This window comes from Pseudomyrmex gracilis, unplaced genomic scaffold (genome assembly GCF_002006095.1).
Source record: "Pseudomyrmex gracilis isolate BER0280 unplaced genomic scaffold, ASM200609v1 scaffold_1, whole genome shotgun sequence".
Taxonomy (NCBI): Eukaryota; Metazoa; Arthropoda; class Insecta; order Hymenoptera; family Formicidae; genus Pseudomyrmex; species Pseudomyrmex gracilis.
The window spans coordinates 2030423-2057755 of NW_018020585.1; the positions used below are offsets into that span (position 1 = coordinate 2030423).

Consider the following 27333-nt stretch of genomic DNA (forward strand, 5'->3'; position numbering starts at 1 on the left):
GTGTACGAGTTCAGAATGATTTTATACGTAGAGGCTATGTATCGTCGCAAATTAACCTTGGAGGTTTGCGACCTGAAATTATGCATTTTTCACTCGGGAAAGTATTCGATTACATTATCGTTTTGTTTTTGACACCTCGTGTCACTCTCGCTCCGCCGAGACTTGCATATTCTAAGAAAATTGTTTTTATCATATCACTTGTATGTAAACAGCAGCGGTAAGCTTGCGATTCGCGCGTCGCATTCTTTTTGTTTAAAAAAAAAAAAACAAATGTCTTTGTGCGAATATTCGAAATCCAAATTGCAATTTTCGTTCCGACAATTTGTCGTGACTTACTTTCGCGGTTCAGATCCGGCGAATATTATCGCGATCAGTGGCATCATCTGGCGCGCGTATTACGCAAACATACATTATTCTAATTATAGATATAACGAAAGCTGCGCCTGCTACATCCTGACAAAATCGAACCTCGAAAGTTCAATACCTGACATACACACCTATATATATATACCTATATATATATATATATATATATATATATATATATATATATATATATATATATGTAAGAAATATGTGTTTCGCGCAAGTTGAGAGGCGCGCGCAACATGCCTGAAAGAAATCACTTAATATTACATTACGCGTTGGAAATATAAAATAGAAAAATTCCAAAAATTTCTTCGCTTTGCTTAATACTAAACCTCATGCACGCGTTTCTTCTCGGAACTTTCGACATTTTTTCATCTTAGGTTTTTTTTTTTTAAGTACGAGAGAAGTGTTTGAGAGTTGGCGTCGCGTCGTATGTGTACAACGTATCCCGTCCGAGTCCCGCACAAAACAATCGCGAAAGGAAAAGGGAGGAATAAAATCGCTAAAACACGGCTCTCGCAGCTTTTATCTAGGTCACATCGCGTGTCGGTCGTCGCGATGCGGCTATCACAATGTAAAGTTTCGCTCGTCTCGGCTCGACGCTTCTTCCTCAGACGTTGTCCGTCTTCTCGTTCTCCATGGAACTTATTGCGCCTATGGAGTTTATCGCGTTGACGTTCTTGTTGCTCTCCGTGTCCGTTTCGCTTTTTGCTAGACTAGAAATCGACGCGGCGATGTGCGACTCGGAATGCATCGGTAAAATCCCAGCGTTCGCGTCCTCGATGGCTTTCCTCAACTAAACATCAAATCAAATCGAATTCAAAGTGTGAGATTTGTTTTTTTTTTTTTTTTCAAATTTTACATATTCAATACATTCAGAGAAAAAATACTGACTCGCTATTCGGTGCACTTACTTCTTTCAACGCGACGACACCGACCAGTCTGCCGATCGCCGTTACGTAAGCGTGATTCACACCGACCATGCTGAAGAGACTGTGAACCTTCAGCAGGGACGTTCTCTCGACCAGCTGGAAGGGCGCCGGATCGATGTGACATCTCGAAAAGTCTACCTCGAGCGCCATTTCGCTCTCCTCCCATCTCTTTTGATCTTCCGCCGACATGTCTATTACTCTTTCTCGAGGCTGATTGACACGTGATGAATGTTATAATAGTTGTGTAGAAAAAACAAACAAAAAAGATATTGACTTACCAATTGCACTTTCTTCGACGTCGCCGGACTGGGCGCTAACATGGGCGTGTGAGGTGGCACGTTCATAGCTTCCTGACTGTCGCGTCTTGTGCCTGATCCCAGCTCCGGATCAGGATCCACGTCTTGCAACGTGGCCGATTTGCGGAAGATCGCCTCGAACGCCAGACGTATTCTGTTATGTGCATAAGATAGAACTTATTATGTTCCTGAAGAAAGTTTCGTAATATTCGTTTTATTAAAATAAAAGTTTAATCGTAAATGTATTGTGTATCTACGTAAAGATTGTTACCATAAAGAATAGCAACTTGGCAACTTGCCTGCTCTCCGCGCCTGTAACGGTCGTGTAGGGTGTTACAGCCGGACTGACTAACGGACTGAATCCCTTCAATGTGAAGGAATTCGTCTTCTTCAAGATCGACTTCTTCGGTTGCGAGCCGAACACTGGCGAATGATAAATGTGCTAAAATCCAAGAAAATAAAGAAAAAACTGTTGACTCTTCGTCGAGGCGAGTAGAAAAAACCGCGCGTGAAAAAACATAAAAAAAAGTATGGAGAGAATGTGTGTGGTAATAACCACCACGTGTGCTGGCGTCGATTGACGTCAAAGTCAATCTTGAACGGGGGACTTACATGATCGCCGCTCGGTGACATGCTCAGATCGTTAACACTCTGTCGCTGCATTTTGAGAATGTCCGGTGCCGGAATGACCTCGAACCTGGACGGTCTTCTCGTTCTCTCTTGTTCTCGCAACTGCCGTTCCATTTCTTCACGCGCCCTCTCCTCCGCCTCCTTGTGCCACTTTTGCGCGACCTGAGATATCAATAATGTGAGGTGTTGCAGACACGTAAGAAGTGCAATAAAAATTAAATGAATTTTTCGTTTGTTTTAAATTAACGTAGAGGTTTTAATTGTTACATTATATAAGCATAATAATTTTTTAACTTTCTTTGATGAATTTTATTAATTGAAACTTCCGATTACCTGAAGCCTTCTCTCACGACCGATATGCTTCTCGATGAGTTTGATTAATTCGAGTCTTTGTATCGATCCAAGCAGAATCATGCAGTCCGGATTGTCGACCAGCGGAAATCCGCGCAATTTACGATTCTCCTTCAGGATCTCCTTCAGCTTCTCATAGGTGATGCCGTGCCATATGTACTTCACGTCGCGAACCATGAAATCTTCCACGTAGACGTTGTACATTCCTGCGATAAGCATCTTTTGTAAGATCTTCCCGTTTTTTTTTTTTTTCGGAATAAATTTGCGACGGATGTGCGTCAAGATTACCTTGCCCATCAATTCCGTACGAAATGCTTTGCGAAACGACAGGGTTAATAGCGAGCGTACAAAATATATTAAAACTGTAAATTAAAAAGTTGAAGGATATAATCTGAATTAAAAATATACCTGAACTAGATGGCAGCAGGTCGGGCAAGTACGGCAACTTCTTGATGAGGATAATGCTGTCGTATATACTGGGCTGCAAAAGCGCCGCGATCGCGTTACTGATTAAAACCGCAATCATTATTGGAACAATATGCGTGATCTGGCCGGTCATTTCGAAGATAATTACGCTGACGGAAATCGTGTGTGTCACAGCGCCGGAAAATGCAGCCGCGCCAACGGTGGCGTATCCACCTGAAAATTATTATTAAAATTTTGTAATATTTCGAAGCTGTGATCCCTATCTGTCAATTTTATTATTTCAATTACTCACCCGGTATAATAGGAGTAATTATCCCGCCATAGCGCACACCGGTGGGAAACCAGAGAGCCATGGCCTCTCCTACTGCTCTTCCTAGAGCAGCGCCAATTTTAAAAACAGGGATGAAAATTCCGGACGGAGTAGGAATGGTGGAAGATATGATAGAGAAGATGAACTAAAAAAATCGGAAATCCCGTTTAGTTTCCGATTGCGAAACTAAAGATACGATAGAGAGAAGATGAACTAAAACAATCGGAAATTGTATTTAGTGTTTTCGCAACTTTCTTTTTTTTAACTCAAGTTGTTTTACTGAAAATAAGAATCTTACATTAACGAAAACGAAACTCAAGAGCCCGCTGAAGACGTCGGTGTACGGGGTCGCCCAGTGCTTAACGATATTCATTTCCTCGGCACCGAGATTTTCCCTCGTCCAGGTGAAATTTGTGAAAAGTCCGTAAACCTGATCGTGCGTGTTCAGATCGCCGGCCATAAACTGACCGAGTCCAAGTGGAAACGACACCGACGAGACCAAGAGAGACACGATGCCCGGGTAGAGGAAGCGGCTGAAGATAACAGCAATTAAATCTCTCATTTAAATCCCGCAATTAGAATTTAATTACAATAATTTAGATTCAAGCTCATTTTTTTCGAGTCACTTACTTCTTCTGCAGAAAGGTGTTCATGCTCTTGTTCTTACGCATAAAGATAACGTACTGACGATGCAGCCAGACGTAAAAAGCTCCGAGCAGCCCGCTGCCGACGCCGATCAGGGCAAAAACGAAGAGTTCCTGCGGATCGAACGGAAAGTCCATGGTGAAATTGGTGGCGAACATCGCCGTGATCGTTTCCTCGCGCTGAAACCAGATCGCCAACAGGCGAAACATCGTGGCGCCACACACCGCCGTGAAGAAACCGCGCCAGTAATTCCTGACGGCAAAATACACCGTGGTAACCTCGATGCTGAAAAGAACGCCGCCGATCGGCGCCGCGAAACACGAGGCAACCCCCACGGCGCATGCCGCGGCCAGCATCTCGCAGTTTCTGCTTTCGTTCTCGTAAATGCCCTGAAAGCTCGTCAGCTTGGAGAGAAGCGTCGCGACGATGCTAGCTATGTGCACGAACGGACCTTCCTTTCCGAGAGGCAGTCCAGAACCCAAAGTCGCTGTCAAACCGATCACCTTCGGAATTATTGAAACAACAAAACGTTAACAAAACAGTGAACTTAGACATTTATTTGCGAGATTAAAATAAGATTTTGCCTAACAAAAATAGAAAAAAAAAAATGATAATAATCAGATCAAGTTTGTTAAACAACAATTAAGGGTCGAGTATTCGCCTTTTTTTTTAAATATACTCCTCGGTATGTTTTACTGAGTGGATTATATATCATCGACGAGATGTTTTATCTCTCTCATTTGTCCGATTTACCTTGGCTATCAAAGTGCGGAAAGTCAGATACTCCTTCAACGCGACGCCGCGTAGGATTGTCTTCATTTCCGGGATGCCTGATCCGATGCTTTGCGGCGCGACAATGTGAACAAAACCGGCGGAAAAGAGAATGAGACACACGGGCATGGACACCCAGGCCAGATACTTGAGAGCCGGTTGCGTCGTGAGATCCTGGTACAACCATATCCTGGCTGGTGAGACGAGATCATCGTTAATACGAAATCGTCTCGGTTAATTGAAAAAATTTGAATCAACGAGAACAGCAGACTGACCGTTATTGCACATAGAGATACCGCGATCCATGGAATAACTGATGAGAGCCATGATAATGCCGAGAAGCGCCAGGAAGACCCAGTCCTCGCCGAGTCGCGCGCCCGTGTGTTTCCACAGAAAAGCCAGGAAGGCCAGGATTTTTCGACACAAAGGACCTCGTCTGGACTTTCGCAGATCCTCGGTCCTGTCATACTTTCGTCTCGCTTTCTCTTGATACTTAAGTCTCCGTGCCTCTTCCTTCGCGTATTCACCCAGATCTTTCGTATAACGACCATACATCTGCACAAACATCCCTCATTTCGCTTTAATATTTTGATTCTATCGAGTGCCATTTTGATCGAATTGAGCGAAAAACGAGAGACGACGAGAATAAAACAATTTTCTTCGATTCGCAAAACCAAAACACAACATTTGTGATACAAATTGTGATTAATATGTTCAATAAAAAAAAAAATCGTGCACTTACAAGATAATTATCATTGCAGACGAAATACGCTCTGTTCAAGACCAAAGCGGTTGGCATAAAAGTCGAACGAAAAGTGTCACTATGCTTGCTTTCGGTATTCGTTAATTGCATAGTGCCAAACAAGCTTTCAATGTTTTTTTTTACGCAAAATAAGTTTGTTCATATTTTAAATAATTTTTGTACTTTTCATGTTAAATAAAATTTGTTAATTATTGTTTTTAATGATGATAAAGTTTTTGCACTGTTGTTACCGATATTCATTATTTTTTAAATATTTATTACAAATTTATTTGATATTATTCTCTCACTCTCACATGCACTTTGTCACTCAAGACATTTTTCACAGTTTGATTACGAAGAAGTAGTTTTTTGAAATAAATTTTACCTAACTTTATCCAAAAAATGCATCCGTGCAAACATGCATACTAATTCGAACTAAAACAAGATGCAAGATTTTGAGACTGATTTCTCCCACCATTCCGTTTCGTTTTTAACTACGCGCGTAGAGTACCACGTGATTCGTTTTGATACTAATCACGGGTGTGTTCAGTCTATCTTTGTTCTATATTTAAAGAACAATAAAGACAGACCGATGCTTAAAGCTCGTAAGCGTCCAAAGCGAACGCACGGCAAGTCTGGAAGTCGGCACGTGGTGCAGTGAACGCGAGCAGTGGGAGCGTCTAAACAACGACGTCTCGTGGGTGTCTACTTGAAATTTCAGCGAGAATATTTGTTGAAATTTGGCAACGGTCAAAAGTCTTATTCTTAGCATCGCTCGGCCAGCGTCGACAGGGCGAGAAGTCCTATTGTTTATTGTCGCATAAGCTGCGATGGTTTATCTAAACGCTGTGAATGTCGCACGATCTTAGATTTATTTAAGATGTCGGCCTTCCTTTATCACGCACCACCACGTATATACAATAACTACGAAATAATTTATTTATCACAGAAATATTTCCACACAAATCAGACATTATTTGTCGCTTTTTCATTTAATTGTCAATTTTAATAATCGTTATATAATCCCGATCGCGAGCACTACACTAATTTATTTACTTATGAACACACGTTGTTTTCATGTCGATCGAATAAAAACTGTGCTGTTTACTGTGTGTGTTTACCGAACACGGACTGTTTTAAACTGACAATAGAAATATAACGAATGTAAAACCAGCGATAAAAATCGGCGGAATAATTCTTTTATCACAATAATTTTACAGATTATCTCCCCCGTCTTTTGAGATATAATATAATTGTATGAAGATTTATCTTGTATACAAGATATAAGATCTTGTTAACAAAAATCAATAAAGGAGTTTCAATTTCGACTCAATAACAGTCAGTGATTTCGATTTTGACTGACAACACTTTATTTTGGCAGCGTCACAACGTCTCGTTGAGGATATAAATATGTGTACGACACAATGTAAGAGACGTGTATCCATTTGTTATATTTTGCTGGGGTGTGGCACACCAGCGATCGCGTAATAAATTTCGAGATTGTCTCGGATTATCTCAGATTCAATTTAATCGCATGTCTGGTAATCCATCTTTTTTTGTTCTACACCCGCATACATTTTATTAACATATATTTACGTCAAAAAATAAACGAGAGATAAACGCTGATAAAATGTACGTATATATATAAGAAGTGTGTTCTCGATTGCGAATCTGCACGAGTGCATATACAGTACAAGATTAGATAAAATTAGATAAATCCAATTTTCTCTACGTTGAAATATAGGCGACACCTGAGCGACTATGTGTACAAATCGTGACGTCAATGGCCACGTTCCACTCGGCAATCACATTCCCCTCTTCTTTCTAAATCTCAACTGCTAAGAACTTACATCTTTGAGACTTAAGTAACTCTCTCTCTCTCTCTCTCTCTCTTTTTTTATTTTTATTATTCAATAAAAATATTAATAGTTTTTAATAAAAATAATAGAAATTTTTAATTAAGGTTGGATGTGACAGGAATTCTTTTTGTTACAAATCGATACGACAAAATTAACAAATAAAAATGTTTTTTTTCTTTTTTTTGACTCATCCTCTGTATTCCAGTATGCAATAGCGAGGAAAAAGTAATAAACTAAACAATGTGCGTTTCGTCTCTACGGAGAACAGAGAAGCTCAAAGTGCAAATTGTGTATAATGTGCGTATAATGTGTATAATATGTGTAATATAATATATCATATACGTGTGTGTGTGTGTGTTTGTATATACAGAGAGGTAACAAGAGAAGATTTCTTCATGCTGGTCACGCGTGCTCGATAAGCATAACGAGTCCTTAAGAGCCATTCGCGCGTTATAAAAGCGTTGCTTGGAAAGACGTTGCTGCAAAGATAGATATACTCGCGCGCGTGTACTCCTTTACATCACCAACCTCGCTATGAATTGATACGCGCGAACGCGCGCAATTACGGGCGTCATTAGAAAGTATTTCCTGAATTCTGTCTCTTCCGTGCTTCGCACAAAGAGGACAAGTAATTTTTGTACCGTGAGAAATATCTTTTTTACAAAATTTAAATCGCAACTTGTGATTGTTAATTAATGTCTTATCTTGATAATGATACCAACCAAAAACCGATTCACAATTTATTTTTATTGTCGACTCTGCCGCGGAGCAATTGCGCGCGAAAGATTTTACGCGCGCGCGCGCGCATGAGAATTTTCGAATTCACATCGAGAAGTGCGTGTCGCTGAAATTTTCGCATTTTACACCGCCGCGAATTGCGACGGGCGCGAAAAGTGTTCGCGATTCGTTGGCAGCCGAACAACTGGTTAATTGCGGCGGCTAATACGAATCGTTTTACCGCGCGTGGTTTTAAGCCGCGCGCTTGTGACGGACCGCGCGCGGTCATCGCGTCACACAAAACGCATTGTTTTCGCGAAATACCAGCGTCAATCTCGGTATTTTCAATTTGCCGAGAGACGTTGAAAATAGGCGTTCGTATATAATATATTCCGGATATACAACATTGCGGAGAGAAACTCGCAATAAATCGCGCGAACGCGCGTTTTGTCTCCATTTTTTCACTCGACGAAATAAATCGCCTACCCGAGTATCGTGGAATATTTATTGGGTTGTCAACAACGTACATTATATTTTTGTTAACGCAATTAACAAGGAAGAGAAAAGCGCTGATTATAGTTTCGCGACGTACGGAGAGATGTTATATCATACTTCTCAGAATACGAATGGTTGATACGTCTTCAAGCAAATACATGAAACGTTCTCCGCTCTTCTGTCTCGCTGAACAAAGAGAGAAAATGTATTCCAATTTCGTATTCCTTTCTCTAAACAATAATTTTCGGTTTGTGCCGGTGCTTCTAAATTCGCGCAAAGATTTCGACACGCGTGCGAACCGGTCATCGCAACGAGACACGGATGATATGTTCTCTCTGTCGTGTGACACGTATCAGACAAGTCAAGGTCCATCACATACACACACGCATACATTCTTGCCAAGTAAACGCGCGCGCGTTCTGGAGTTCTATCGAATATCTTTCGGGTGTCGACGAGATAGAGATTGTGAAGTTTCGCGAATTTTCGTCGAGTGAACGATCGATTTAATTCTGTCGAATCGACATTAACGCGTAAACGTACGTATTTCGCGATAGTAAATAAAAAGAAGATAAAAGTATATATATACGGCTTCTTTGATCTCGCGTTCATATTCAACAACGGTCACGTCTCGCGAAACGTTTATTTGTAAATGTAGTCTCTCTCGCCCACTTGGCAATTGTTCAAAGGTCGCGGTATCGGGTTCAGTGTTATAGGACGAGGAAAATCTCGGACGCGAGATTCGCGGATTTCGCGGCGGAGAGCGTTGTTTCCCTCCTCCTCCCTCTTTAAAAAAAATGCGATAATTACAAAAATTATTGTAATTAACCGACGAAATATATAAGATGCAACATGTAAGAGGAAATAGCGAGCATATCTCTCGAACGCGCGAAACTTAGTAGTTGACAAATTTGCGTTTCCGATGTAACACGGGGTATGTGCGTCGCGAGAATCACGTAACGAATAGAAATGAAATAGTAAATAAAATATTCGAGAAATATAATGCGCGCAGTAATTTTTGGCAAGCGACGTTTTTGTCTGGGCTTCGTCTACGAAACACAACGGCAATAGAGTTTAATTATAAACCCGGTTCTGCAGTTATCAACATTAAAGAAGAGTTTGCAACAATTCGTGTGAAATGCATCGCCGATTTGCGAAGAATATTCGATTGATTCGCGCAATAATTCGCAAAATAATCCGGAATTAAAGCGCGCGTATCTCTTCAAGAGAGAACATAGAGAACGTTTTGTACACGCACACAGGCGGCTTTGCTGCAGCTGATAGAAAAACCTTTCTCAGTCGCATGCAAGTGCGGCGTATATTTTCAAACAGCGACAAAAGAGCGAGAGATCAAGTCCGTTGCTAAGAAGGGAGTTGTGTGCTTACAATCGTGTTAATATAATCGAAAGGATCGAACTCCTGCTGCTCCTTGTCCGCGTTTGGCGGAGGACACGGATAGAACGCTTGCGATGGTCTACAAAAAAAAAAAAATATTCCAGATTTTACCAGAAGACTTCTGCTTTTCCGACATTGTTTTCAATTCTACGTCTTTCATTCTTTAGTTAAAATCGTAACGTGAAGATCAGAACACACGAAAAAAAGATTTTAACGTGACGAATGAGATGATAAGATTTTGTTTTTTTTTTACATCCAAACGTGTCTGATCTTTTCTTCCTACACCTCCCTCATCGAAAACGAGAGTTCTCGCTCGTATAGTACCTGTGAGGCCGATTTCGGCGGTTTTCCTTCAATTTCGCCATCAGTCTCGTAAACTCCTCCCATTCTCTGTCGACTTCCTCCTCGCTGCCTTCCGGATGGTGATGCAAGCTCTCCTCCAAGAGCTCCTTCTTCGTCGTTTGACTCGCCATTTTTCGCGCTTTTTCTCTCTCTCGATCGATTTTTACGGATTGTGCGCTCGTCGCGCGTGTTGCATTAACGCTCTACGTTCCAACCAAGTTTGCGTTTAAACACGCGGTCTCATGTTTTTCAAAAATCAACGGGAAAGAAGAGATCTCGTCGATTCGACGAGCTGTGTTTCAAGTTCGTTTCGATCTTCGCGATTCAACGCGACTCACAGAACACCTGTGAGTGTTTCTTCTTCTTTGCGAGATAATTCCTCAAACTGGTTCTCATCTTTCAACAATTTTGCGCTCGCAACAGTTTTGACATTGCTGACAGGTCGGGAAGACGTGCGAAATCACGGAAGATGTGAAAGAAGAAACTTTTTCTTTTTTTTCGTGAAACCACGAGCGAGAATATACCGTCGCACACGAAGCCAGTGAGTCACACTGACAACGAGAAGAGAGAACCGGCCGTGCAATTCTCAGATAGAAGGCCCTATAGCCTGGTTCAATTTACGGTCTCATTAGGCCTCACTGACAGCCGACGTCGACGTCGCGCACGCACACTCGCGATTTTCCCCCCACAGCCGGTCAAATATATTGCCCATTGTCAACGCGGACACCTCGCGCGTACGTCGCAGCGCTGCAGAAATTCGCCACCCCCTATCAAAATCAGACACGACGTGCAATTTAATTAATTAGTAATTGACGGCTTGTAGCTTTAGATCGTCCCGTCGAGGAGAAGAGCGCGTTTACATTATTTCACATTTATTTTTGCCATATTTTTATGCAATAAATTTATTTTTAATTGGAGAAAGACATTGTCGAGATAAATATCACGTCTATCACGTAATTAATCCCATCGTATCGTCGTCACGATTAAATTCTGTTTTTAATTTCCGCGAGATTAGTGTGCGCCGAGGGAAAATTCGTTCGCGGATAATAAAAAATGAATAAAAATTCGCTGTTAAAACACAGACACATACACACACACACAAACAAACAAACACACTGCCGGCAAGATGCGCGCTGCGATGCAATTGATTTGATTAAAGTATATCGCGCTACAAGAACGAGTCGGGGAAATCTTATTGGCGGCATTTCTAGTAGCGACTGTACGAAAGCCGTGCACGCGCAATTGGCCACTTCCCTCGGCGAGGGCTCGTAGGAAGCTGCCTTCAAAGTCATGAGTTATCATTGACCAAAATGACCACGTAATTTGATGAATGGTCGTCTTAACCAGCGCTAGCCGTCAACTCCGATCGATGACTTCTCTCTCTCTCTCTCTCTCTCTCTCTTTCTCTCTCGACGTTATTTCGTATAAATAATAAAATTTATTCAATTTCTTTAATTCCAACTTCCTTTCCTTAATAAAAACTACTGTTTTAATCATTTTTCTTGTCCATGATGTATTTTAATCTCAAGCGATCATCACAGCACGCCGATGTAAAAATTCCAACCAGCTTTTAAGAAAATTTCGCGCGATTCGAATTTATATTAAACTGATCTTTCACCGTGTGAAACCACGCACGAACATGTTCAAAATGAGATATCGTTACGTACCTCTTCTACGCGCAGCAGCCGAATGTCAAGTGATCCTCGTAAGGTGTTCGCGACGACAATTAAAACTAAGAACTAATTTAGTCGCGTACGCGCGTAGCGAGGTCTCTAATTGTTGGCCGATCATGTTGTAAAAATCCGGGTTTGTTTGATCTGTCGCTTTGTTTCCACATCGGACATCGCGATGTAAAGAGATAACGTCGTGCGTGCGCGTCGCTGCACAAAAGCCCCGCCGGGTACGCAAATTTGCGTTGGCAAATTAAAACCGCGTGATCATTTAACTTCGATACGGTTCTTTCGTCACGCTCTTTAATGAGACTCGCGAAATGTGTTTGTATCGTGTGTATGTGTATGTCACAAAATTGAGGAGAGAAGTGTAATATGCACAAAAATTTGTCATGCAAAAAAAGATGTAAAACAGAAAAACTCGTGGTTAATTAATTAATAAATTAATATCAATTAATAAACATTACCTGTAAGTTAAGACGTGATCAACCAGGACGAACAATTTCGATCGAAGAAGATCCCGCTTGTGCATTCCGAACGTGTGTAAAATATAAAGAGACGGCAAGATACACAATAGATTTATATATGTAACGCACTCGTGACACGGATATTCAGCAATTGTTCGGGATTCAACATTTTTCTACGTCATTAATTAATTTCGAAGACGTCAGAGAACGTCACTTCCACCATTATACGCAAAAGTTCCGGTTTCGTTCGACTCTATAAAAGTCTCCATAATCCCGTGTAACGTTAATTACTTTGTTTTTGCACACAGAGCGAGAAGTATTCGCGAAGTGCAACGGAGTCGCGTCAGAGACAAACGTCGTTGTGAGACGATTTGCGAGAAAATCGCGAAGGAGATCGAGCGGAAAGTCGCGTTTCCGCCCGATCGCGGTCATTTGTAATAATGAATATCGAGCGAAGAGATGTAATCGTGACAATTACTCGCGCGACAAAGATTCGACTTACTGCGAAGTAAGCAATTTGTGATAAATTTTTTCCAAGAACAAGTTGATTTCTCAATGAATCTTCGGATGATCTCAACGGCGCGGTTTGCATTCTCTTTTGAAAAAGCGTTTATATAGTTTTGCATCGCGCGTATACGTAAGGATGTTTAATAATCACATGTCTGACATGTGTTTGATGTTTTTTTTTTTTTTATTATAAACGAAATAAAATGTATAAGACCAACGTGTCTATGTTTTTAAATTAATATTTAAATAAAGACAAATAAATGGCAATGTAGTTGTAAGATAAAAAGAATTATTAAAAGAAAGACTTGCAAACGCTTGCGTTATACCGTCATGGGAATACATATCCCAGGCCGTCACGGATATCCCATGGGTTCCATGACCCTCTGTCAGTGTATTAGACCCGTAGTGAATTAGTTAATGCGAGTCTCACACACACACACACATGCATACATACACATATACACATGAAACAGCAATGAATTACCATGCTGACGATGCGTCAACACACTGCAGACTGCATTTTGGACAGGATCGTTTGTCCAATTATTGGGCCTTCCTTCCTGTTTAGCCGCGCAGCGAAAGTTGACTCACATTGTAGATCTCCGTCGTGTTTGCCCTTAGGTTTGTACATATACTTATTTTTGTGATTTAAAAATCTTTCAAAACATAAGCAACATATTCTTTTGTAATAAAAATAATAAAAAAATAATTATGTAATAAAATTAATTATCAATTACTCTGAATACTGTTTGCTGTTATAATTACTTTATTTACAAAATACAGCCAAAAATATTTATTTATCACGTACTAATTATTTATCACTTACTAATATAATGAAACAAATAAATCAATCAATTAGAACTAAATTTGTATTATGAAAGTCTCACAATTGCGTCAATTATAAGTCAATTGTATATTAATAGAATTACTTATCAATTAGTGCAAAGATTGTTCGTCGATTCATTCCCGCTAAGAATCGGGTCTAGGACACGTCACGGATATTGTGTATATCAGATATTGTATACATTGTATATCTCACAGTCTCATCGAGTGCGTCTAGGCGGAGATTCGACCAAAGAGATAAGTTTAATTAACGTCAGCTGTGAAATGCCACCAGCCGACAACGACGTATTAATGAGTCATGGAGCTCTTTATTAGCTAACCGCTCTGTTAACTCTCGTCGATTGTCTGTTCGCGTTATGCAAATTAAGAATTTTCACATTATAAAGCAAACGCAAATATTACTCGATTTTTCATCTTTTTATTAATTGTCGCGATAACAGCGCGACCGTTTTGAGAAACAACGCGTGATTTTAATTACTTATACAGTCGATTGCACTCAGCCCTTCGCTCCTCGTGCGAAGAACGTTATCACATAAAAAAAAAAAGAAAAAAAAACAAGATGGAAACACCACGTCTGTTCTTGTCTGTTCGATAATGCGACGACAAACAAAGCTCATCGATAACTTTTGAACCTACCGCGCATCTGCGTCAGGCTGAAAAATACGTTCTTTCAAAGCGAAATATCCACGTTTATAAATTGTTGTATTTGTTTTTTTTTTTTTCAAATTAACGCATAAATTTTTCAGAAACAAAGGCGAGAACAATTCCGTCTCGTAATGTAACAACGAGAGATACAAAAAAATCTGCAAAATCTAGAAACTTTTTTTCAACAGATTTTCACGCTCGTTGACAATTAACGTTTAACGGTGAATAATAATCTTACGACTAGTTTTCCGTAAAATCGTTTTTCTTAAGAATAATTCTTGCTCTTCTCGAAGTCGCTTACGTGGATTCTTCTTTTGGAATAAAGTCACAACGGTGATAATTGCGACTGGCCTTCGCCGCGAGAAGCTCTAATTGCATCGCATGTGCGCTACGGGGATTTTACAATGTCCGTTACATGGACTCGTGCGTCTCTCTCTCTTTCTCTCTTTCTCTATAATTATTTAATATGTCAATGTAAAAATAACAATAACGATACGAAGAAGATAATGATAATCGCAAGAGCGAATTTTATTGGTCAACAAAGCTGCACGAGGAAGACAAATTGTCACATTTTGGAATTTATTTTACGCAACGACCGAGAAAACGCGATTTCTATTCACATCTTGAACGCGACACACATTCGCATACGATACGTATTGTTCGCACGACAATAAGAACGACATACCAAGCTTCGTCAACGAAAGAAAATTATATCTAAAGAGACTAAAATGTCTCTATAATGCGCGACGAACTCATAAACTTTCTATAAAAAGATTTTGTAGAACAAATTTATTATACTGTCAAACTGCATGTTTGAAACTCGCTCTCTCGTCAAATAAAGGAATCTTTTCGCTCGTTTCGCGAGTTCTTTAGAAAGTAATGACAGTCGTGTCAACATTTGCAATCGCAATTTGCCTTTCTCTCTCTCTCTCTCCCTCGACTAGAGTTGATAACGCGAGCTCCCGAGTCAGACGCCGCGTCTCTGCGCGACTGTCACTCGTGATAACCCTGGGTTTTGATGTAAGAGCGCGCGCGAAATTATATGAGAGAGATTCTCTCTCGTCTCTGGACCGATCTCTCAAGTTCTGGAATCAAGACTGGAATGTGTATCAAATTATATATAGAAGCAGGAGAATAGAAGAGAATAAATAAATGATTGCACGCGTGCGTTTCAGCAGAAAGAAAATTTATTATCTTACGCAATATCGATGTAAAACGAGTACAAAATATATATCGCTATAAAACACGAAGATGAAACAAAGACATTTCCACATCAAAATTAATCTTCTTGCAGATTTCGCTTATCGCGCGCATGATTGACAAGTCATGCGCGCAATTGGTGAAATTTAAAACGTTTTCAAAAATGGATCACATGAATGTTCCGCTTAATGTTTCGCGACTTGTTTGTTTCCAATAATCTCTCAGTGCCGAGTGTTATATATTATCGATGAGACCCACACGTATAAAGACGTAACAACTGTAATCGAGAATGAGCCGGACAAGTCCAAGGCCGCCGTCATCATCATCGGTTGGCGATCAAATCGCAACCGACGGTTATGTCATCGTGAATGAGCATCGTGTTCATATTCGTCAACTATCGAATTGCACACACGCGAACTGTGATTTCCTAACAAACATTTGCGGAGTACCTATACTAACTTGCTCGGCGATCAAGTGAGTTTTGTAAATCTTACATCAACGATATATCGTGCTCGCAGCAGTTATCGAAAAAAAAAAACACGTACCAATAGAATTCTTGCAAAAGCAACAAGCCGTGACGAGAATAATAATTATTATTTATGCGATAAAAAACACAGATCTACATAAAATTTTAGTATCAAAATATCTCTTCCCAATTACCTTTCATAATCCGAATGATTACAACAACCGAGGATATGTATAAGATATAGATTAGTTTAGCGATCTTTTTGTTTTTTTTTTTTTACAAAAGAATCAATCAGCGGATCTGGGAACGAGTTTCATCGGTCGCACGCCCATGTGCTCGGCAAACTCCTCGGAAGCCTTTAGCTGATTCGGGTGATACGTTATGCCGCCGTCCTTGTCGACCTTGCTCATGTGCTGTCTCTCGGGATCTCCCGCTATCAGAACAGGCTCCTCGCCGGCTCTGGGCAAGCCGCGCAATTGTCCGAGTAAGGTCGACAATCTCTCCTTCGAACCGCACGCGAACGCCTCCGGATTAATGGCCATGAAGCAGTGTCCAAGATCGGCGACTCGGTCGCCCGTCTTCCAGGCGCGGATGTTCGGCCCGAACTGACTTCCGCTGAGAATGCCGCAGAGCACTTCGACCATCAGGGCCAAACCGTAACCCTTGTAACCGGAATTGCGCTCCGTGCCACCGAGCGGCATCAGCAGAGAGGCTTTGTACGCCTCTTCGGCGTCGCGGGTGACTTTGCCGTCGGCGTCGAGCGCCCAGCCCTCCGGAATATTCTCACCCTTCCGAATGGCCAGCTCGATCTTGCCGAGAGCGACGGCGGTGGTCGCCATGTCGAGAACAAACTCGTCGTTATGAGCGGCCATCCCGAGGGACATGGGATTTGTACCTAGACCGGCCTTCAAGCTGCGCGTCGGCGCCATCAGCGGGCTCGTGTTCGTGCAGGCGAAACCGATCAGATTCTGCTCCATCGCCATCTTGGTGTAGTAACCGCAGATGCCGTAGTGATTGGAGCCCCGCGCGGTTACCATGCCGATGCCAAATTTCTTCGCCTTCTCGATGGCGAGCTCCATGCAATACTTGCCCACAACCTGGCCCAGCGCGTTCTTGCCGTCCACGAGAGCTATCGCCTGAAAGTGATGATGTTCCAGGAAAAGATTCCAGATCATTTCCGTTATCATTCTTTTTTCCAATCTATATCGCAAGTTGGGTGGAACTTGGCACTCGCGATGTAATTTTCACGATCAATATATATGTTTTTTTTTTTTCCATTTTTTTCGTTAGAAATATGTTTTTACGCGAACGTTTCATTGCGTCCGACACGATAAAGCGAGATACGTATCACGCACGAATTTTCGATAACATCACGGCAATTTTTGCGGATGAAGATACCGCTTCAATTACCGAGGCAATTAGAGCCGCACAAGTACTAATAAGTGTTCTGCGTGTTTGTTATCGATCGCCAAATTGTCGACGTGTCGTCGTCGTCGTCGTCGTCGTCGTTCATTCGATAAATTGCCACGGCTCACGTGTTTCCGACAACACCGGCAATTTTCGCAACTACCGCTCTAAAAAGTAATTAAAAGTGGTGCTAATCGCGTGCGGCTCGTCCAATTGTCAACAGATCTACTCGATAAATTGTCGCTGTCCAACGCGTTACACGAGCAATTCCATCGAAGCGGCGATGCACACGAAAAAAATGACTTATTTATTATGTAATTTATTATGTAATTCCGATCGCTTGATAAAGCCGATCAAAAAAAAAAAAAAAAAAACATGATAAGGCGCGAAGAGCATATACACAAGCAAGCTGGTGACAAAGATTCTTTCTATCGACGAAAAAAGTAACTATTATCAATCAGAAGGATGCGCGCGTATCTTATCGTATTATCGCCTGTTAAAAAAAAAAAAAAAAAAATGAAGGCCGGCCTTGCGGACAAGAAAGCGTCCCGACGTTATCGTTACATTGGTAAGCAAATATCATTTTTTATGGCACGTATGTAAATTCTCCTCGACTGCAGCGACGCTTGAAAAAACACAGTTGCGTCACTGATACCTTCGCTTCGTAATCAATTGATAATGAATACTCTTACACACAGCAGTAACGATCAGGAGCGCGCGAAACAACACACATAAATAATATTTCGAGCTGAACTGCAAATATCGTGATATAAGAAACTCGCGCGGAGTTCAAAAAAATTAATATGTACAGAATATAACGAAAGATACTATTAGACTTCAAAATCTACAAAAAAAAAAGAAACAACTGATACAGGATAACCGAATTGTGAGGTCTCATTATCTGTAGGTTACAGGTTAAAAAGATAAGAAGAGATTTATCTTGTTGACCTACTTGTCTTTTCGGTCCGCTTGTGTTCTCATGATTAAAAAGAAAACAGACACCAGCGAAAAAGTATCAAATTAAAGAATCTCGCTAATTAGACGATTTCGCGTCGTCGGTTTCGTAAAAACTTAAAAGAATTTGCGAATCAAGACAAAAGAATCAAGTTCCACCCGCGCCCGCGAGATTCATTCGAACCTGAAAATCGGTGACGGTTTGCGGACGTGCGGCAGGATCGGTGATCCTGTTCTCTATGTCCTGTACGTACATCTGCATCCGGTTCATTCCGTGGCTGAAGTGACCTCTGTAGTCCGCGGTCATCAGATGATGACCGACGGTGAACGCGTCTTCCGAAGTGGTGCCGGCTTTGCACATGCAGTCCACGATGAATCTAATGACTTCGTCCTTAGGCACGACCTTCTGGTCGTAATCCTGAGTATCGGCGCGCATCATTCTGCTGCCGGCGACGACGGTGCGAAAAACGGAAAATGTTGTGCGTCTCGTTAAAAATTCGCAAAAGCAACTGAGCGTTGCTTTACCAGCGACGATAGACATGTGATTAATTCCGTTCGTTTCTATATAGTCAATTACGGTCGGCCAATCAACTCGTCTCTCGTCTTATCAGTCGCTCTTCACTTTATCAGACGGACGCGACAAGCAACAAGTTTTATTACCGCATCAAGCGAGCGAGACACGTTGCGAACATACGCGCGCGCGCCAATAAACAAGTTTATCTGTTTTTCACGTTATCTCGTCGTTTTTATTGTACGTTTTGTAACGTCACATTCTCGACTATTCTTCCTCTCAATTTTTCTTCGAAATCTAAACGACGAATTTTGTCTTTTAAAACAGGACTTTTTCAAGAATGAAAAAGTATCGTTAACGAATGTTAAATAACAACAACGGTCGATATGTCGATAATTCAACAAATGCGATAATAGAGATGACAAAACCGTATCCTTCTCTTCTTCGCTTGTTCGCGCAAAATATAAAACAAGTACAGTCTTTTTCTATTGTATTTTCACATCGAACTGCAATCCCCGGTTCTTCTTCGTTTCTTTTGTTCGAACTTAGCGCCGTAGATTGCGCCTTAGCGAAGGCCACGTGGATGGCGCTACGGTTGATCAAATATTACGTGTCAGCGATTACAGACTCGCGTAATACATTCACTGAATCGATGATTCGCACAGCGCGATTAACAGGTAACTGACTTCACACGAGAGAGTGAGATAATCCTTGTTCCAGATGTTCTCGATAATTTTTTTCAAATTTACTGTCTTGTATACACTTGATTTTTTTTTCTTGCGAGGAGAGAGAAAGAAACATGACACAGCGCGGTCTGCGCGCTGCGTTCGCTGTTTGTTGAACCGCGATCTCGCTTCGCGATACACTCGCGAAGACGTGACGTGACTTCTGGCGGGAGCTTCGAAAGCGCTTTTGTCGTTGTGTCGAAATGATACTAACGATAGTGTATTGTAGGTGTGTATACACAAAGCATATATACGCTCGATACAATGAGGCAAGAAGCTTACGAAAGATGTGACAGAAATAAATATTTCATTAAAATTCGATTAAAAACTCGATTAAAATTCGTAAGTTATTTACGCGCAGCGACCTTTTTTTTTTTTTTAATCTCAAGTAGATTATCTCGAGAGTGATAAGAAATATATGTTTAATTAATTATATTTCGATTATAATACGCCGTGTGAAGCGTAACGAGACGAATACGTGCATTTCAACTGAACGTCATGTAAATGCGAAGTTATTGCTGAAATATTATTGTATTTGCGATAGTGTTCCGCACGAGCACACTTTTCTTTCTTGCTGAAATAAAGGAAAAAAAAAGACACTTAGGAAAGATAAGGTTTAACTTTTGATCACATTGAACAAATTCTGAGGATTTCAGAATTGGCGAGTTCGATCGGATAACTTCAGGTTGAAATGTGTGTTTTGTAGACACAATTTTGCAAATCCCTTCACTGACGGAGGAAAGAGAAGTAAGTAGAAAAACGGTTCATTAACGCCTCCGCATTTACGCGAGATCTAAAAGTTAGTCGATGTTATTCATTATACCGTTATTTGGAATTGTGTCTGCGCAAAAAAAAAAACATTCTACACAACGCGCGCTTTTAATTAAAAATATAATATGTTTCTGGTAAATGTGTAAAGACACGTTAACGTCCACGTTCTCTCTCTTTACGTGTAGTTACGTAAACAGAACGTATTATTTGCGATATGTTATATGAAATCGGCACGATTTACTCATTGTCTCGATCGTGATGCATGCGATCTGATTATGCACGGATCGCCGCTTCGTGCAAGCGATATCTGACATAAGAAACAAATAAAGTTCGACCGCGAATCACGCGAAGTCATAAGTAATCGATTCGTCTCGCGTTTGTTCCATTTTTTTTATCAATTATTCGCGTGCGAACGAATAATTTGCACATGTACACACACACACGCACACACATACGTACATCGCGGAGAACGAGGAAAAGCCTTGAGACGGATGCGTGCGTGCGCGCGAAAAAAAAAACGTCGCACTGTATTAAGTAATGCTGCGGCGGAATACCGTTACTCTCCTCGCGCACGCACCGATCGATCGTCTAGGAGGATCGGAGCTGAGATTCCTCCCGAGTGGATCGTCCAACGAACTGTTCCGTGTCGTCTAACGATCGTAAGAAAAAAAAACGCTCCTCTGTCTCATCGCCGCATTTTTCTATTATGTAACTTATTGTTATACAATGTCAAGCGCGAATTAAAATAAGAGGAAATAAATTCGCACAATGCCGAGATTTTAATTAGAGATCTAATCGAAGACGCGATTAGGTCATTTAGCGTGCGATCTTGATGGTGTGCGAGTTGCGCGCGTCCTCCAGGTGTCGATCGAATTATTCTACGCTTTCGGCGTTCGTACAACGATTTTGAGGTGTTTTAAATCAGTTGTGTTTTTTATTAATACTATTTGACTCGGTCGGTCAGTTTGTTTTATTTTATTTGTTGTTATAAAATATAACGTCAGAGAGAAATGCGCAGAGAAAAGCTATATTATATATGTAAAGTTGTGTTCATACAAAAAGCCTCTCGATTGCACTTTCTGTGAGAACACCTCGCAACGAACGGCCGTAGCGCGCATATCTCACGTCAAATCAAATTGAGGCGGTTTGCCTATATGATTCATATACCCCGCGACACACATTTGCAAGATTACATCATAAATATTTAATTTCATAAACGTGGTTATGAGTGTTACTTAACGCGCGACAGCCATAAATATGCGCTCCGAAGCGAGGCTCGAAGATTGTAGATAACGCTGCGGAAAACTGACAGGTATTTGGTTTCGGAGGGAAAATAACGCAAGGAATTTCATAAATTAAATATTTTCATCGTCCACTGAATATTTGCTACTATATGCTTTGTATGTAATATTTGTTTTAACAACCCAAGTAATAAAAAAAAAAACGCGTTATATATGAGTAATAATTTATATCAGGTTTTAATTAGCTGACTTTTTTATTTCGACGATAACGTAATCGTGAGAATTCGGTTGCACACATATCGAAAACATCTCGCGAGACGATACTCGAAGTGTCGTAGAGAATATGCGAATAAATTGCGCGAACGGGAATAAATGATTCGAATCAAAGCGCATTTTAATAATATGATCATTTACAATGCACACTTTGATCATCGATATTTTTATTTACGAACGACGTTCAATTATAAACACATTGCGCGATTATCGCGAAGCTCACGTGCGATCGTAAATTTCACAGCCGCCGAATTTCAATCGAGCGACAACGTTTAATTGCACAAGTGGTAATCGCTTAAATCACGTGCAAGGTAGCATGTGACAGATCCACACGTGACGTACAGAGCAATCAGAGCAATTATTTTTCTGTGTGTAGGAAAACTACAAAAAAGAAAAATAAGAAAAAAACATTCCTCTGCAAATAAATGCAATTTTGCTTCTTGCATAAATTCACCATAAAATTGCTTTTCAAAATATTTAGATAATAAAATAAAAACGTAATAAAATAAAAGAAAGATTATCTCAAACAACAAGGGTTGTAAAATTAATTTTAAATGCGTCTTTTTACAAACGATTGCTCATTGCAGAAAATAATTTCGTGAGCAAGAGATATGTTTGTTTTCTAGAGAACGTAACACAAAATAAATTGCTCTTTGCGTTAGAATGACAACACGCGTGCTGGCAAACTACTTTGCCACTGTGTATATAGATTACACTAATACTAATTAATTTTTATTTTCATCTTCCGCGCAATCTTTACGCTTGAAAAAACGTTTTGCGCTACAATTTTTATGCAGTTTTGTGTGATCTTCAAAACTTGAGAATACTATCTTTTCGCTTTGCTTTATTTTTACTATTGTATATCGCTCTTTATTATCGTAATTTCCTCAGTTTGTGATTTTTTTTTTTTTCCAAACAAACACATCGGAACACGAGAAAATCGACGGAAGAGAGAATACGAAAAATTCGCAGATGCAACTGAAATCGCGAATTAGCGAGAAACATGCATATTCAACGAATTTTTAAACGTGACTCGTTTCTCACGCACGTGCATCATCGATCATGAACAAACGGCGATTACAGAGTTACATTACCGCGTGAAATATGTACCTCACGCTTGCGATTTTATCTTCCATTCGAAGTCGAATCGTAATATTTTTCTTATTTTACGCGAAAAGTTTGAAAATTCCTTCCCTCTCGGACAAACTTGGCAGACATTTTAGAAATCGCGCGGATTTTCTAGCGACTTGTTGCAAAACACACAAGAAAACAGATGAAAATAGATAGCGGCGATTTAGAAATCTCACGTAGTTCCGAAAAATCACGAGTGATCTCTTTAATTCTCATCGCGCAGCTGGACAAACTTCAAAGTCGGGAATTTTATTACATTTAAATCGACCAAGAGTCACGCTCCGCGTGAAAATATTTTCGGTTATCGCGTTTTGTTTGTACTCCGAAAATTTATTATCTACGTCATCAGTGCATTAACCTAAATATATATACAGTTCATATGCGCATTTACTGTTTAGAAATATTTTTCACTCACATTTAAAATGATAAAAAATATTTAGTTTAATATAGAGATGTTTTATTTTTTTATTAAATAGCGAGTTCAGTTTTTTATAAAAAAAACGATAAAATTGCAATCCTCGATGTAATCGACGAATAACAAAACCGTTGTATAGTACGCAACTCGCGGTTTCGCGGAACTATGCGATTCAGTGGCATGTAGATAAATTTATGAATCTTATGATAAATGATGAATTTTATAATACTCGCGCTCATTATAAAACCACATCCGCAGCAGAATCGACTGGAAACTGTAAAATTCTAGTTCTCAATGTGACATACATAATTATTTTTACATGATGAATTATCATTAGCAATATTTAATAACTAATTAGCAAATAGTATGTTTCACTTTTTTTATGCGTCTCTCGTTTTTCTCGCGAGTTTGTCTTAATGATAAGTATATTTAACATTGTTGGTTTTTGTTCTTGTTGCAAGAGCGCGGAGAGGCTTGATAATTGCATCCGTCATTCTCAGAAAGAAATTTGCTTTTAATTTACTGAATCATATACGAGCCGCGACGTATATCATTTCAGTACTAAAATTATTCACTTACGTTACAATCGTTTTATATTTCTTCTTCGGTTACTCACGGTTTACTTAAAAATTAATTTAAGATGAGACTTAATTGTGATTTGATTAATTATCAATCATCGAACTAGTTAAGGTGCTAAAAAATCGCAATTTTTTTCAGACTTTACATTTAATTCAAACCTCTCCGCAATTGTCTACTCGTTTTTTCTCTCGAAAACTCTTCAAAGTTTCAAAAGCTCTGAAAACTTTGGTATCTATTTGTTCCAGAAACTCGTACAGTATATTACTCGCAATATCCAATATCTCAATTTGCAGTACGTCGTTAAATTCAGAAGTACTTACCAAGGTGTTCTGGTATCCCAGTACTCCTCGTCCGTACTCCTCGTTTCCTCGGCTGGACGATGCCATCTTGACCTCCTGTCTCGTGAGGGACGAGAGCGACTAACTTGGGAAAACTTTTTCAATTACCTACGAAAGATCGTCTCGGAAAAAACTTCAGCGACGAGGTGAAGAAGGGAGATATAGATGGGAGAGGAGAAAAATTTCAGGTAAAAACTTCACGTTGAAATTTAGCACTTAGTGTTCCACGACTGGCTATCGAAGACAGTCAATCTCCTTCTTCCTGGTTTTCTCTCCTCGCAGCGACGGAAATTCATCGATGACACGCTTCACTTCAAACACACGGCGCCCCGGCGTCGTTTGCCAATACTCGGTGTGCTACCTCAGTAATTTCGACGTTCCACTTCTCGCGGAAGAATTGCAAGTTCAAAAACCTCGATTACGTAATGTGCAAAATTTGAGATAGATTTATCTTGAAATAAAAATTTCTCTTTCTCTTTCTCTCTCTCTCTCTTTGGCAAACGAAATCAGCGGATGTTATTATTTTTTTTTTTTTTTTTTTTTTATATAAAACGAATTATCAAACTGTGTACTCGCGTGCTTGAACCGGCCGCGGGAGTCTCACTTTTGCGTCTTCACAGCTAGTGAATTCGTCAAGCAACTTTACGTCGAATTTATCGCATCGATAAGACCGCGCTGCTCTCTGTGATGGCCTTGTCACTTGCGTGTGTATTTAATGTATCGTAAAATTCAAATTTATACACGTAAAGTCTCTTCACTCCGTCTTCGACCGCAACGCGCGTATAAAAACCGAAGTCGAACGAATCTCGCGATTTAAATCGACGACGCGTCCACTCGGGCACCAAGAAAATGCGCGAAAAGTGCAGCGACGACGTCACGTGACTCGATAACTTTCGCGGTGATTATTCGTAGCGCGAAAACATTCGCAAGAGCGAGATAAAGGCGATGAAAATATCGTCCAGTCACTGTGCAAACACAAACCAGCCTGTGCAATGATCGCGCGACGATGCCGAACAAAAAGCGTCCGGTCGCACGATCGGACAGCGTCTTACGGTGCGAAACGCGATCGTGTTTGCGTCACTTACGGGGAGGACTTTCGAACTTGTAAATATTGACGCACGCGGGACGTTTCGCGAACCAAGTACACTCGCGTCACGAGAACGATACAAGATTGGTCTTCGCCACGTCCGAACGCGCTATCGGTCTCTCTGTCGATAGGAGCAACAATTGATTTCGCGCCGCGAATCGAAGATATCGCGTACAATATTGCTTCGCGAACTTTGCGCCAATAAAGATAATAAGAAAAAATTAAGAAACACTTGTTCGAGGAAAGATATTTTGTACATTTGCGATCGTCCGCAAGTTCGCGTTCAATTTTCTTTTTTTTTTTTCGAAAATTAAGAATACAATAAAATTGAAAAACGCTTGGCGAAATTACACCTCATCATCTTCGATAATTCTCGAGCGAGTATCACTCGAAGATCGATTTCCAAAACCGCCGGGTCGAAAACTTTTAATATTTGCGCGCAATAAGCGGCGCACCGGTCCCGCGCACGTGGTCGAGGTCGCGAGGTGCCAAACTTTTCTGTCATAAGATCGTCGATTCGATTTCGCGTCGCCAGCAACATAGAGAGATCTGACGTTCGTGACGAGACGCGACAAGCGCGCGCTTCGCGAGCGCGTCTGACTGCCCGGCGGGACGGTCGTGAGCCGACTGATAGGTGTATGAATGAAGCAACGGAGATTTCAGTCACGGTATTTGCAAGAAATTCAAAATCGCGCACGTTAAGAGAGAGAGAGAGACAGTGCGATATGTGCTGCTGCTCATCGATTTCTCCACGATCGATTCCTCGGATTCCGATCGTCGAGGACACGATGACGCAAAACCAGGCTTCCTTATCGCCGTGCTTGAAGGAGCATTTGCGTTGGAAGTGACATTTCCTCGTAGAGACGCACACTCGATCGCGAAGAAGTCGCGTGACAATTTTGAGACACGTTCAACAAGTTTGTCCAATGAGTCAAAGCTGAACAACGAGCCTCTTTCTTTTCTTCTTAAAGAAGTCATCGTTTCGTCATCGTTTCGTCTCGATGTCGAAGCGGATGTTCTATTCGCGAATAAGGGCGACCTTGATCGTCAAAACTCGCCGACGTGCGACGATCGACGCAAAAATAGTACTAATTGGTCATCGAGAAGGCTTGTTATACATCTCGTTTTCCGCGTCACATTTCGATGATATACATACGTAAAAGTCCCACCCGCAATTCTCAGCGAGTTCGAGTTCACTTCTTGTGAACGATCCGAAAGATAACGCGTGCACAAAATGGCAAGAAACCGCGTATCAGTGCTCGACATCGATTAATCCATTTCTTTCCTTATCTTATTTGCACGTAGCGTCGCGAGTTTTTTGCAATTCAATTTTGTGCGCGGTTAAAAATAATCAAAATACTTTTCCACGCGAATTAACATTGCACTCGCGCTATAATATAAACTCGCAATGTGTGAAGATTTTTTTATACCGCTTTTATCGCGCGTGCGATATTCTTTTTACGGTGAATTTAACGATGCCGGCGTAGGCGTAGATTAAACGAGGTTCCTTCGCGAGAAGTGACCTTTTCCAGTTTTAACAGAACAATTGCCGAGTAAAATTTATATATATCCAGATAAATTTCTGAGTTTAAAACAATCCTCGTCGAATTGAATAAAAGAACAACTCGATATTTATTCGTTCCGGTTATCGAGGAGCGTAAATGTATTTATAATTGCATTTTCCAAGCACATTCCTCGAGATGAAACCTGCGAAGAGACACGTGACGCGTACAATAGAAATACTCGTCTCGCGTTGATTACCTTCATTTAGCGCAGCGCTCGCTTTTTACGCCACTAACTAATGAGACGTGAATTACGTTACGTAC

General features: G+C 40.7%; 2 protein-coding genes across 7 annotated transcripts; both read right to left on the bottom strand.

Annotated features, from left to right (window-relative positions):
* Nucleotides 1-576: 576 nt before the first annotated feature.
* Nucleotides 577-26106, bottom strand: LOC109852045 (chloride channel protein 2). Of its 6 annotated transcripts, XM_020422874.1 has the most exons (15): nucleotides 10260-10822; nucleotides 9927-10014; nucleotides 5473-5556; nucleotides 5006-5285; nucleotides 4713-4924; nucleotides 3945-4462; nucleotides 3613-3847; nucleotides 3297-3459; nucleotides 2987-3217; nucleotides 2561-2784; nucleotides 2210-2389; nucleotides 1897-2039; nucleotides 1580-1751; nucleotides 1284-1511; nucleotides 577-1165 (listed from the first exon to the last, which is right to left on the bottom strand). In XM_020422874.1, exons 1-15 carry the CDS (start codon nucleotides 10406-10408, stop codon nucleotides 980-982), a joined length of 3093 nt encoding a protein of 1030 aa, XP_020278463.1. In that variant the 5' UTR covers nucleotides 10409-10822; the 3' UTR covers nucleotides 577-979. The 6 variants fall into 6 exon arrangements, with proteins under 6 accessions (XP_020278463.1, XP_020278414.1, XP_020278423.1 ...); XM_020422825.1 differs by lacking the exon at nucleotides 5473-5556; XM_020422834.1 differs by lacking the exons at nucleotides 5473-5556; nucleotides 9927-10014; nucleotides 10260-10822 and adding an exon at nucleotides 24403-26106.
* On the bottom strand, nucleotides 15578-19819 carry LOC109852065 (uncharacterized oxidoreductase YjmC). Its single transcript, XM_020422886.1, has 2 exons — nucleotides 18621-19819; nucleotides 15578-17211 (listed from the first exon to the last, which is right to left on the bottom strand). Exons 1-2 carry the CDS (start codon nucleotides 18975-18977, stop codon nucleotides 16363-16365), a joined length of 1206 nt encoding a protein of 401 aa, XP_020278475.1. The 5' UTR covers nucleotides 18978-19819; the 3' UTR covers nucleotides 15578-16362.
* Nucleotides 26107-27333: the final 1227 nt, after the last annotated feature.

Excerpts from the sequence above, each read along its gene's own strand:
- LOC109852065 (XM_020422886.1), bottom strand. The coding sequence starts at position 18,977 with ATGTCTATCGTCGCTGGTAAAGCAACGCTCAGTTGCTTTTGCGAATTT. Across the intron at positions 17,212-18,620 it reads AAACCGTCACCGATTTTCAG|GCGATAGCTCTCGTGGACGG; the intron begins GTTCGAATGAAT and ends CATCACTTTCAG.
- LOC109852045 (XM_020422874.1), bottom strand. The coding sequence starts at position 10,408 with ATGGCGAGTCAAACGACGAAGAAGGAGCTCTTGGAGGAGAGCTTGCAT. Across the intron at positions 3,218-3,296 it reads AATTACTCCTATTATACCGG|GTGGATACGCCACCGTTGGC; the intron begins GTGAGTAATTGA and ends AATAATTTTCAG. Across the intron at positions 1,512-1,579 it reads CGTCGAAGAAAGTGCAATTG|CCTCGAGAAAGAGTAATAGA; the intron begins GTAAGTCAATAT and ends CGTGTCAATCAG.